General features: G+C 40.6%; 1 protein-coding gene across 50 annotated transcripts in view; it reads left to right on the top strand.

Moving 5' to 3' along the window:
• Positions 1 to 14011, top strand: part of RIMS2 (regulating synaptic membrane exocytosis 2) — a 748363-nt gene that overhangs the window by 721904 nt on the left and 12448 nt on the right. The window contains exon 1 of one of the 50 annotated variants that reach the window (XM_073330388.2): positions 7419 to 7915. The exons of the other annotated variants lie outside the window; for them this stretch is intronic. Within the exon in view, the coding sequence (XP_073186489.1) occupies positions 7777 to 7915 (139 nt within the window). The 5' untranslated portion in view covers positions 7419 to 7776. Of the gene's footprint in view, positions 1 to 7418; positions 7916 to 14011 lie in introns of those variants that run through there. 50 annotated transcript variants of the gene reach the window in all.

Below are 14011 nucleotides of genomic sequence, written 5' to 3'. Positions count from 1 at the left end.
CAAAGTAGGAAATGCATGAGAATCAAGAGAATGGAAATCAACTGCTTTCAGTTGTATAATAGCAAAAATATTTAAGGGTTTTGATATCAAATTACTAAACACTGGATGCTCAGAAAATATGAAAAAAAGAATGGAAGCCAGAAAAATGACATCAAACCAATTGCTATGCAATTACTCAAGGAATACTGTGGGAGAGGTCCTTGTATTGGGAAACTATATGGAGACAGGAGGACAGTAGCTAACCACTGAAGGCTAATCCTGTACCTAATGTACCTTTAATTTGTAATGTTTTAATTTATTTATTTACTAATTCAAGATTAGTCTATTAACTGTATATAATTTTCTAAACAGCATTTTTAAGTCAATAAACATTTTATATTTAAGTAAAAACAAAACTTTTTAGCTGAGTGTGACATACTTTAAAACAGGGGTCGGCAACCTTTCAGAAGTGGTGTGCCGAGTCTTCATTTATTCACTCTAATTTAAGGTTTCGCGTGCCAGTAATACATTTTAACATTTTAGAAGGTCTCTTTCTATAAGTCTTTAATATATAACTAAATTATTGTTGTATGTAAAGTAAATAAGGGTTTTTAAATGTTTAAGAAGCTTCATTTAAAATTAAGTTAAAATGCAGAGCCCCCCGGAACCCGGGCAGTGTGAGTGCCACTGAAAATCAGCTTGCGTGCCACCTTTGGCTTTAAACATCAAACATGTATGGATCCATACAGAAAAAAAGTCAAAACTAAATGTACTTGAGGGATAAAAATCACAGTTGTTTAAAGTAGGAATCATCTTAGATTCACAACAAACAGAGAGCTGTATCTGTTACTCTTTCTACTACATATGTAAACCAGTATATAATTATTGCACTTTAGGTCTCAGAGGTGCAAGGCGTCTCCAATTCCCACTGGTCAGCATCTCTGAAAATCAGACGAGCAATGCATAGTAGTGATAGCTGTGGGTGCTCAGAACTTCTAAAACTTAGACCATATGTATCTCATATTTGGCATTTCCTTTACCGAATGTAAATTTGAGGACTAAAATAAGTGCACAGTATAGTCCATATGATATGGCACGTGGAATGCCTTTTATAAAGTTTTTGCTACTCCAGGTTTTTGAGATCCTGGTCAGGATAATGTTCTAATTGCTTCAGCACATGATAGTCTCCTCTGGGATGGGAAAAACTCCTTTTCTGGAGCTCTTTGAGATTCGGAATAGTGCTTTGACAGTGTTTCTGAAATACATTTATTCCATGCAAGTTCCAACGGCAGTGTGGTGCAGGGTCTTAAGGAATCTGGTTTTGGGTGGCCCGCTGTTTTATTCTCTTGGTCTAGCTGAGCTTAAAAGTCACATTTAGCAAGATAACAGTTTTATTCTGAAATTATCAATTGATTTGATATGATGATATGAAAATAAATGTATGCGTCATAGGATATTCAGAACCACACAATCTCTCACTTGACCAGTTAGCAAAAAACACTTCCTCTGTCACTCCAAATACAAATGAAACAGACTATCAAATAGCACACACTGAAACTCTGACTTCACAAAATCCTTTGTGGAGTTCCAAAGTAAAGTTATCAAAGGAAGCTTTTACATTTTGTCCAGTGATAATCAGTATTCATATACTAGAAGAATTTGGTCAGTGTTTTTGACTTCTATTATGAATGTTCTGCCATTCATTGCTTTCAGAGGTATGTCCGGCACTATTTTCCTCAGACTAAAATCTGAAGGAAAGTCTTCGGTGGTGTGAGTCACTGTGTATGCTGTTAGATTCAGTTCACATCAAACACTATTCCACATGACGTGGGCAACATTTTATGGACTCTTTGTGTGAAAGACTGTTTTTTCTCTTTCAAATGTAAGAATTTGTTTACATCTAAGTAAGCGTGATATTGAATGTGAATAGGCTACAGGCAAAATCTAGCTGTTCCTACATTTAACTGTGTTTATAATTAAAACAATATTACCACAGATAATGGTTTTTTCCAGTGAATTTTTTGTTAGTCCTTAGTTCTAACATTCGAGAACAAGGTAATGCTGGCTTCCCATATTCTCTTTTTGTTTTCTTATTAGCTTATTATATCAGCCTGTGAACCCCCTTCTAGACCTTTATCAAATGGTTTCTTTATGGTAAGAAACAAATGCTTTTCTCCTTCTGTAACTGAATTGCCAGTCTGAAGCCACTCAAGATAAATCTGTCGAGGTCTGGGCCTCCTGCAGCAGATTTGGCCTGGCTGCCCCTCTGTCTGAAATTTTAGTGAATGGCACTGTGACCTGACACATAAATCCACTCAAATTTAGCCTATGTCATGGAGGGTGAGCTGGGTCAACTCTGCTGCTCTGGGCAGCTTCCCAGAAATCTGATGCCCTAGGCAACTGCCTAGTTTGTCTATAGTCAGACCAGCCCCTGCTGCTTAGTGAAGGCTGAGGCTGGAATGACAAACAGGTTACAGGTCAAAACTCAGTTAAAACATATAAACTGAGGCCTGGACTGTGTCTGTAAGATCCATGCATAGATGGGACCCTCCTACATGTGGAAAGAGGCCCATTACATATGGAAGGCAACTTGGTCTCCTCTACAGTACTACAACGTCTCCTCCTGACAAACCCCGTGGAGGGTGTTCCATGAATATTGAGTTCTCTGCCATGGAAATGTGTAGAGGTGGGGCAGGCCAGCGGTGAAGTTACAGTGAACTCTCTCAAGTCCCAGAGGGCTTAGGCATAATTATCTTTCTCATATAACAGTATTATCTAGGCAGCTATTTCCTCTATGTAGACCACTGGAGGCAACCATAGTCAAGAGAAATCTTTCATATTGCAGCTCCAATGGAACCCCACTGCCAGCGAGACGGGTAGGGAAATATTGAGGGGCATAGACAGTGAGAGAAAAGCACAGATGGTTTCCTAAAATCTTCAAAGTGTGTGGGGTAGGCTCCCACAGGAGATAAAAGGTTTTGCAGTGGCTTCCCTAATGAGATCATTTGGAATGATTTTGGAGCGGGGGTGGAGGGAAGGTTCCTTGCAGAGATTTCCTCTCCCAGACCTCCTCCCAGTGGTTTTAAGCATGGGAAGGGTGGATGTGGTCCAAAGTAAGGAAATTTAATAGTCTGTCCCAGAACTACATGGGATCTGTCCTGGGTCTGGTTCTAATCAATATCTTCATAAATGATTTGGGTAATGGCATAGAGAGTACTCTTCTAAACCTTGCAGACAATACCAAGCTGGGAGGGGGTTGCAAGCACTTTGGAGGACAGGATTAAAATTCAAAAGGATCTTGAGAAACTGGAGAAATGGTCTGAAATAAATAGGATGAAATTAAATATGGACAATACAAAGTACTACACACAGGAAGGAATAATCAATAGCAATAGCAGGGAATGGATCATTTGATGATTGCCTATTCTGTTCATTCCCTCTGAAGCACCTGGTATTGGCTGCTGTCGGAAGACAGGATACTGGGCTAGACGGACCTTTGGTCTGACCCAGTATGGCCATTCTTATGTTCCTGAGCACAAATACAAAATGGGAAATGACTGTCTAGGAAAGAGATCTGGGGTTATAATGGATCACAAACTAAATATGAGTCAACAATGTAATACTGTTGCCAAAAAAAAACAATCATTCTGGGATGTATTAACAGAAGTGGTGTAGGCAAGACACTAGAAGTAATTCTGCTACTCTACTGATCACTTGTAGGGCCTCCACTGGAGTACTGTGTCCAGTTCTGGGCATCACATTTTGGGAAAGATGTGGACAAATTGCAAAAAGTCCAGCAGAGTGCAACAAAAATTATTAAAGGTGTAAAAACTTGACCTACAAGGAAAGACTGAAAAAATTGTGTTAAATATTTTCCAAGTTCAGTACAAGCACTAGTTATAATCTTTCCAATTCCATCTCTTCTGTGAGATGGAGATAATAATTAAATATTAATAATATACCCATTTCACAGAAGAGGAAATTTGTTCATAGAGAAGACACACAATTTGCCCATTGCACACAGTAAGTCAGTGCTAGAACCAGTATTAGAACTCTGGAATTCTTATCTCACAACTCCATACTCTGTCCAGTAGCTTATATTGCCTCTTTTTTGTAATACAAAAGGTGTGCTACAAATATCCTGAGAAGGCTTTAGGGAAAATGGCAGAAATAGATTTTAAAATGGTGTAAATCTTGTGGCATGCTTGAAAGCAGATTCTATTGTTTGTCCAGGCTTCTGTAAAAGTCACAGTTGTAGTTGCTCAACCAGTGTTTTATGGGTTTTTTTCTCTGCTGCTGGTAATAGCTCACCTTTCCTGATCACTCTCGTTACAGTGCGTATAATAACACCCATTGTTTCATGTTCTCTGTGTATATAAATCTCCCCACTATATTGTCCACTGCATGCATCCCATGAAGTGAGCTGTAGCTCACGAAAGCTTACGCTCAAATAAATTTGTTAGTCTCTGAGGTGCCACTAGTACTCCTTTTCTTTTTCCCTGTGTGTCCCTGTCATGTTTCTTTTAATTTTTATGCAACAGTTTTTTATGGAAATCAGTGATAGTTCAACTAAGATTTACTGTTTTTTACATTCCATATCCCAAAAGGACTCTTTAGTGAAAACTAAAATAAATCAAACCATGGACAATTCTGTTCAGAATTTTGCAGTACTTGCAAATATCAAATATTTTATTTTTAGTGCACTTTAGTTTATATTAATAGGCGGAATGATCTGCAAATGCAAAGGCCATTTTACATCTCTGCTTCAACCATTTATTTGAAGACCGGTGTAAAAGTGTAGAAAACTTGACCCACAAGCCTTTTAGTCACTGATTTCATACTAAAAGAAAAGGAGTACTTGTGGCACCTTAGAGACTAATCAATTTATTTGCGCATAAGCATAACTTCAGTATGCATTCATCGGATGCATACTGAAGTGAGCTATAGTTCACAAAAGCTTATGCTCAAATAAATTGGTTAGTCTCTAAGGTGCCACAAGTACTCCTTTTCTTTTTGCGAATACAGACTAACACGGCTGTTACTCTGAAACCTGATTTCATACTGTATTTTAGAGTTTATTTTTGTATTTTAGGATAGATTTAAATTTTAGAGTGAGCTGCAAACAAAAAATGTTGACTTGCATTCCATCCTTAGCTTGAAACCAAGTTTATCTGTAGTTTGCAAGTAACTGAATATGATGCAGAATAGTCCAAGGTGGAGAGGATTAACTAGAGAGAATTCTGTCACTGTTAGCTCTGATGAATCCATTATTTGGTAAATTGGACCTGTTATCCCACTTATATAGAAAGAACCAATAATGTGCACAATGTGTTACTTTGCTATTCCCCCCCCCACACACACACACACACACTCTTGGTGGAATTTAGCCCTTAAATGTTATTGATGATTTTATAACAGAAACTAATATATATGGCCCCTTTACACAGCTCTAGCAGTGAAAAGGGGCTTTGAAGTGGCGTAAATTACATTTACATCCACTTTAAAGCCCCTTTATGCTGCCCCAGGATGTACAGGGGGCGGGAGGGGGAGGTGTCTAAGCATAAATGACAAACAGGCTCAAGTAGGTTTATCATTGACAAGAAATATGCATAATTTAAAATGTACTGTATGGAATATCTGTTTTTTTGTTCTAATAAAAATATAGTGATACATAGCCTTGTGAAATATAAGGGAAATTATGTAATATGAGTGGCTGAATATCAATGCAGCATGTGCTGTTACAGACAAAATTTGCCACAGGGTATGTCTTCACTGCAATGCAAGCACAGGGTTAGTAAACTCAATAGTTTTGGCAGACTTCCAAAGCATGAGTGCAGTGGGGCTGCATCTACACTGCAGAGCAACAGGACTTGAGTCAGGTGCACATCCTCCACCTCCGTAGGATCCTGGGTCCAAACCCTTGGTTAGTGTGATTTGTGTGTAGACAAAAGTTAGGCTTGAGCCTGATTTCGAATCCTAGGCTTATATTGCAGGGTAGACATACCCCTAGATTCATTTTAACATTCAATTGTGTACTCTCTTGTGGAAATTTTAATGTCAGTTTTTTTTTGTTTAGTTGCTCACGGAAGAAGAGAGAGGTTTTCTCCATTTATTTGGCTCGTTCTCTTTTTCATTTAGTCATATCTAACATAACTTATTAGGAATACTAGATTATAATGAGTTGGAAATAAAAAATGTGATGCACACTCTAAAAATAGCTAGCGGATTACAAATACACAAGAATAACTTTTTATAAGTGCAGAGGATCGTATGTTCCATCCAAATGTGATTCTTTACCATAGTGGAAGAATAATTATATTGGTTTCAGAGTAGCAGCCGTGTTAGTCTGTATTCGCAAAAAGAAAAGGAGTACTGGTGGCACCTTAGAGACTAACAAATTTATTTAAGCATAAGCTTTCGTTAGCTACAGCTCACTTCATCGGATAATATTGAGCATTTATAACTTCTTATTATCTAGACATGAATATTCCTTTGAAAAGACCAACTCAATAAAAATTTGCTCCAATGACCAGATCCTGCATGAACGTCAGAGTTAGACACTTTGCCTTCAGACCCTACATAATAATAATTTATTACTGAGGAGTTAATACATAACATTAAAAACAATTAATGTTTCATTTACTGGGCATGATATATATGGGCATAAAAGAGCCAGTCAGAAAGCTGCACTTGTATGAGTTCTAAAGCAGTTTTGTCAGCTTGCTGCCTTTTTTGCATTGTCACAGACTGTTGTAGAACAATTCATTAAATACAGGTTTCAGAGTAGCAGCCCTGTTAGTCTGTATTCGGAAAAAGAAAAGGAGGACTTAGGGCACCTTAGAGATGAACAAAAATAAATGGGTTAGTCTCTAAGGTGCCACAAGTACTCCTTTTCTTTTTTCATTAAATAGTTTTACAACAGTAAAAACTAGCCCTTTTTGACGATAGCCAGTTCTTTGGGTTGTTTTGTGCTTAATATCCAAGTACTACATATTCTATTAATAATGCTAACAGATTGCACCACCAAGGAGACAGTGATTCTAAATGTTCTGATACCATTTAGCAAGGTTGGGGTGAAAAGTGAGGCCAAAGCACCAACTATGAAGTCCAACAGAAGTGCTGACAAGACACGTGACATTTAGGGACTGAGCAGCGGCAGGAGTGCTGCTCCCTTGGAGCCCCCTATCGAAAAAGTAAAGTAGACCGACAAATGTGATAAAAGAAAACCTTGACACCCGCTGCTCTCTCGAGCACTGTCTCCTCTCTTAGCCTGCGGCCCTCTTCCCGCTGCTCCAAGTTCTGGTTTGGGGGGGGGGGGGGGGCTCGCTCGCTGGCTTAACTATTAACAGAGAGAGGAGTCGTCAGAGAGTCTGCTGAGCGCTTTGTGAGCGCCGGCGGAGCAGGGGCTGGCTGGTCTCCTGCCGTCGCACCGAGCAGTCAGTATCGACTCCCAGCTGCGACCTGGGCGCTCCGCAGGCGAGCTGCACACGACATGGCTCCGGCTCCGACTCCGACCCGCGGCAGCAGTCCCGGAGGCAGGGCTCGCTGACGGCTAATTCCCGGGCTCGGCTGGACGCCGCCGCCGCTCGCTCTCCCCTGAGCCAGCCGCAGAGGGCAGAGAAGAGCTGGGTCTAGCGCCGAGCCCGGGAGCGCGGCCGCTCCCCGGAGCCCGGGGAAAGGGGCCGCCTGCCCCGTCCCCGCTGCCCAGGCTCCGGCGGCAGCTGCTGCCGGGCTGCGCAAGCCGCCAAGACGCCTCGCTTCTTGTACCGCGCCAAAGGCAGGTCCGGCTCGTCCAGGATGGGCCGGCAGGGGCCGCGCGCGGGGCGCAGCGTGGAGAGGTCCCCGAGCCGGAGCAGCCTCTCCGCCTCTTTCGAGGCGCTCGCCGGCTACTTCCCCTGCATGGGCTCCCTGGAGGAGGAGGAGGAGGACGACGGCGGTGAGGAGCCGGGCCGCGCGGGGCTCGGGGATGGGCGCTGCAGGGGGAGCTCGGCTGGAAGGGGGCGGCGGGGATGCCCCGTGCGGTTTAGCCAACTCCCAGGAGCTGTGCGGGGCGGGGGGGACCTTGAACCCTGCGGTGACTCCGGGCAGGAGTGAGAGCAGAGAGCGCGCAGCCCTCCCTGTGTGCCGGGAGCTCCGCTCCGGGCTGCCCGGCTGGAGAGCGCGCTGCGCCGGGCCCCGTGCTGGCCGGGGGGCGCCGGGCCGCTGGTGGGCGTTGCCCCTGGACTCCTCAAGCAAGTGGTCAGAAGTGTCACTTTTGCTGTTTAAAGCCGTGGTTGGATTCTTATAGGATGAGGCGACTAACGTGCAAAACCAGCTCAGGGCTTTACTGTCAGGCTTCGCTTTTCCCCATTTAGAAGAGAATAGTGCTAAGGACCTCGACGGTAGATTGTTTTCCGTTTTTAAATTGCTTCTTGTTTACATTCTGAACGCCCCGGGTATATAGAATTGAATCTGTTGTGTGTTATTACAACTAATAATACGCTAGGAATTCTTTGTGTTCAGGGTGTAATTAATGACACGCTGTTTTGTAAGTCAGAACTGAGCTGTAATTTAGAAGGAGCCTTTTACATGGCCAATGAAACCGTTAAGAGTAATTTTGATATTAGATCATTGGCTAAGCATTATTTATACTGTAAAATGTTTCTGGGTTTTTCGGTTTCATTTTCTTTAGTAAACTGTCTGGAGAATAGTAAATACAGTCTCAGTATTGAGCTTGCCAACAGTTCTTACTCTGTAGTTAACACACCAGTTCCAAAACAGTTACAATCCGTTTTGAATAATTAAATACTGTCCCTATTTAACACTTCCTTAGTAATTCATTTTATGAATATAGGCAGAAGACCTAGTTTTAGAGCCAGATCCTGTAAATCCTGGCTCATGTAAATAATCTCCATTCATGAAAGTAGCCCCAGTCAATTCAGTAGGACTATTAGCATAAATATGAATTACTTATGTGAGTTACAGGATCAGACCCTTACCAGAAAAATAGTGGAAATATATTTTCCCAAATAACAGTAGTAAATTAATTCAAGTCAGATTTGACTGTAGTTAAAATAGAATATTATAATGGAAAATAAGGAATACTGAGCTACCCAATGAACACAGAACCTGAAAAACAAAATTGTATCTTTATCGTTTCCCATTTGGAGTGTATGCATAGAAAATGTATGTACTTATGCATAATACCAAATTCTTGCTTGGCTACAAATGACTTTTCTTCAGCTCATGTTTTGAAAATTGACTTCAGAAAAAAATAAATTAGCATTTTCGTAATTTTACAGGTAGAACTATTTTAAATTTCATTGGCATTTATCACAAGGAATTTAAGGTTTATGTTTAAAGGAATAGTAATTAAAATATGCTCCAAAAATTTCTGTTAAAAACATGCTGTTTTTAAAGCAATTAAATTACCATCAATTATGCTAAATGTATTTAGATTTTCCTGTTAAGAGAACATCTCCGTACATTTCAGAACAGTTCTTTCATTTTCTAGCATGGGTTACAATTATTATATGTATCCTGTCTCATCACCATGGTATTGGTGCACCTACTTATTTTATTTATTTTTACTTACTTTGTTTCTCTTACTAATAATTACTATTCAGCAGGTGCCTTTGTATGTTAAGAACTGAGGATTGGTAATTTCATGAAATTTCAACCACCTTAAAGAACTTGTCCAATGAGTGGATAGTAAGTCAGTAGAGGAACAACTAGAATATCTAATTAAAAATCAATTGACATATATATAATCCTTCCTTTACTTACTTTGTAATATCAGTTTGTATATTTTCCCATCCTGATTGTTTTTGACTCTGTATCAGAACAAAAAAGAGATGTATGTACACTTTTCAGTATTTTGTTAACCTCTAGTAACTAACCATATTCTGAGCTCAACCATAGACGACAACGATTCTCATGTAATTTAAATGAGACCATTGAAATATGTTTCCCATATAATTTGTGTGAATTTGGGTTTCTACTGCCTAATATTTTGGATACACATGAGGAGATAAAGGGAGTGAAAAGGCGTGGAAGTCAAATTCATCTCTCAAACACATTCAGTGAATCTGTGAAAATAGACATTAGATGTCTATGATGGACTCCAAATAGCCTCCGCACACAGATCAGGATCTGCCATATTCTGAAACATTTTATATCATGACTTTGATGTGTTGTCAGATCCCATAAGTAGGTGTGGTTTGAGCCAAAGTGAGCAGTATACACAAACAACCTCTCCCCTCCATGATCTTTGTATGCAGTCATCTGAAAGTACAGATCCCAAATTCATTTCATGAGTAAACTGTTCCAGCCCCGAGGTGGAATAACTGCTGCATGTGGTGCGTAGGGAAAAGATAGATGTCTCACCATATGAGCTTTTACAAAAATTTTCACCTAAATGAGACATACTAGTACAAATGGAAAATCTGTCTCTCTGGACTTCAGTGTGGATTTGTGAAACTGACTAGAGGACCTTTGGTCCATAAACCATTGAATTGAATACACATATATGTATTTTTACATCTGAAAAGATACAATGTGGATAATAATCTTTATTATAGAAGTGAGCAAAGTGTAAGTCAATCAAATTTATTAAGAGTTAAGCTACTATTTTTAATACCATGTTCGAGAGAACATAGCCCAAGGGAAATTGATTATAGAAAGATTTAGGTCCTGACTCCCCACTACATCCAAGTTGTGCTCAAATATAGTGGAGAAGGATGGACACACAGAGCTCCCTGATTCAAAATCACCTGACCCTCAGTGTAAGTTAGGTCCTGCCCATAGGCAGTCTTAACTTATGTCAGAGAGAATTTATGACAGTGGCCAATTGGGTGTAACAAAGCTTGCTCTACTTCACCACATCCCCTCCTCAGCCTGTCTTCAAGAATGCCCGCAGGGTGTGGCGGTTGGGAATAGAAGGTGGCAGAGGTAACTCAGAGTTCCCCTGCACAGGGAGAATTCCCCACTGGCAATCTCCAGCCACTTTAAGACTACTTTGCGCCACTTAGCAGACTGGAAAAGCTAGCCTTTAGTCATTATTTATCAAACACATTGTATTGCTGAGATATAATGATTGTAACAATCACGAATAAGAGCTAAGAAATTGAGCAACTTTTACAGTACACAGAGTGCTTTATGTTTCCTAGTTGCCTCTCTGTTGAAGAATCTATGTGGACACTGACGTTTCAGCCAGTTATTTATTCTGAATAACATTTTATTTCATTATTATTTTTATCTATGGTATGTATAGTAAAAAAAACATTATTAAAGCTAATTCTAGATTAGACAGCCAGAGAGAAGTGTATGGTGGACACACATGCACACACACCCCAGTAGACATCCATATGGTATTAGAGCAAAGCTTGAGTCACATATAGATGCTATCAAAGGATTTTTTTTTAGCATTAATGTGTCACATTAACTGAAAGTTAAAAGTTTAGCCCCTACTGAAAGAAGTGTTTGATATTTGGAACAAAATGAAATCACATTTAGCATGGAGAAAAGTTTGGGTGACAATCTCCACCTGTCTAATCCAGCCACTTTTGAATATGAAATCCTGGCCCCATTGAAATGAATGGGAATTTTGACACTGATTTCATAGCACTCAGGAATTCACCCTGTGACTTGAGTTTGTTAGAAACCTTTTTAGATGGCCACACTTCCACAGTGCGAGCTTTTTCCATGATGTAAAAATGGTGAGTTTGAGTTTGCTGAGCTTTTTCTGGGCTCTGGCAGAACAAAGGCCTGATTTTCACTACCACAAGTATGTCCACACCACAGTGTGGACACAGCCTGATTTTCACTGCAGTGTGTAACTTCACACATCTTACATGCCAGCAATGCCACCATCAGTCTAGACCAGTGGTTCCCAAACTGGGGTTTGCAAAATGTTACGGGGGTTCTCGGGAAAAAATTCTTTAATGGCGGACAGAGCTGTCCCTAGGGACCCAAGGCAGCACTGGGCCGGCAGCCCGGAGCCCCTGGACTTCCAAGAGCTAAACAGATCGAAGCAAGCGTATCTATCACACTGAGGAGATTTAAACTTCAAGACCCTTATAAGAAATGGAAAGGGAGGTGGATATTTTTTGCTGTTTTTAAAATTAAATAGGCAGCTAGTGTTGTTTTTAAAATTATTATGAAGAACAAGTTTAAGCTTTGTTGTAACGTGCGTTGTTTGCCTGGACTGCTCAAGACCTAAATGCTTGCATAGGAGGAACTCTTTGAGTTAGCTTCTTAAATACCTTCATGCTGTTTCACATCTGATACTCCTTGATGAAACACAGGAGCCTTGTCTTATAACAGTCTTATTCAAAGTGATACAAGCTACGAAAGTGAGATCTTGGAACAGTGTTGCAGTTTTCATAATGTAATAAAAATACTGTAATGATAAATAATAATTAACAAATAGTGTGTAATAAGCATGTCATAAAAACAAATTTTATGTTTCCAAGATGACTGCTTTTATAATTTATATTCAGGTAAAGGAGAAAATCCCTGGAAATATTCATTTTTAGGAGGGGGTTTGTGAGACTTGACATTTTATTGAAAGGGTTTCACAGGTTATTAAAGTTTGGGAACCACTGGTCTAAGTGGTTCCCAAGGCCTTAGTCAGGCACTGATGGTATGTGTGCTTCCATATCATAGATATGTTACCTGACCTAGATACAAAGCCAGCCATCACCAGCAACTGAAACATCTTCTAAATACTACTGAGATACACACAGTGTTTGGATAAGATTTGATCCTTCCCCATATAAGGACATGCTCATTGGTATACTTCAGTTAATTTTTGCCATTTCATTAACATTAGCAAATTAGGTCTACACCTAACACTTAGGTTGATCTAATTATGTTGCTCAGGGCTGTGAACTAGTTAAGCCGACCTAAACCCCACTAGAGACACTGCTAGCTAGCTCAAAGGAAGAATTCATTCGGGGGGTGGATTAACTACAGCGACAGAAAAACACCTTCCGCCACTTAACACATCTATGCTATTGCGCTCCAGCAGAACAGCTGCAGCACCATAAATGTGCTGCAGTAGTGTCTGTAGTGTAGACAAGCCCCCAATTTAACTGGCTGATCAGACCAGGTTTTGATTGCCAAAATGTGGCATAGGAGCTGGAGTGCACCAGTGAATCTACCCTGGTTAAGAGAAACACATTCTAACATAGTGAAAAGAGATTAATTCTGATTAGGGGCTGCTCCCCATTTGCCCCCCAGCAGCCCTCCCTTGGCCTCTCATCCTATACTCCTTTGGACTGGGGACCTCCTCCCCTTGCAACCTTTCCCAGAGGACCCAGGCATCTCCCTGCCTCCCACCCTTCCCCACATGCCAGACCCCCAGTTGGAGTATAAGGGATTCAGCTTGGAGTTTGTTTTTTTTCATAAAAACACCCCAACCAGTCCCTTGCAGTTGGTCATAAAAATACCCCACCCAGACCTCTGCACTCTGGACTCCCAGGTTTTTGCAGTTTGGCTTTTTTCATAAAAACACTTTTACTTCCTCTGCTAAATGGTATTGTGATATTGGTGTATGATGTTAAACAGCAGCTTGGCAAAGTCGCCTAGAAGATGCACTGAATCAGCAAAGCCCTCAGTTGCCCTGGACCTAGCCCCTTCCTGACCAGCGTCAGCTGCTTTTTTCAGCTGTTCTGGCAGAACTGGAGGTGATTTCAGGCAGCTTGTACCTCTGTCCCCACCCCCAAGTGGACTTAACCAACTACACTCAGATACCATGGTGATGAAGGCAACATAGATGTCTAGATCTTCTTTTAAAAATGCTGAAACAGTTTGAGCAAAACTAAAAATGTGACTGAAACATAACTTGCATATTCTGGGACCCAAGTCTACCAGGAAAACCAAGGGAGAAAATTAGAAAAGATCTGCTGGCTGACTGACATTTATTAGACCTATTAGCGTCAGAGCATAACGCAACCTGAATATTTGACTTAAGTGACTGGATAGAGCTTTAAAACTTTTGACTTTGATGATGTTTCCCATATAGTCAGATTAGTAAAACTCCATGGCACCA

Source organism: Lepidochelys kempii, chromosome 2 (assembly GCF_965140285.1).
Source record: "Lepidochelys kempii isolate rLepKem1 chromosome 2, rLepKem1.hap1, whole genome shotgun sequence".
NCBI classification, from domain to species: domain Eukaryota; kingdom Metazoa; phylum Chordata; order Testudines; family Cheloniidae; genus Lepidochelys; species Lepidochelys kempii.
Note: the sequence above shows the minus strand (reverse complement) of the source record. Positions and strands in the feature narration are given on the sequence as shown.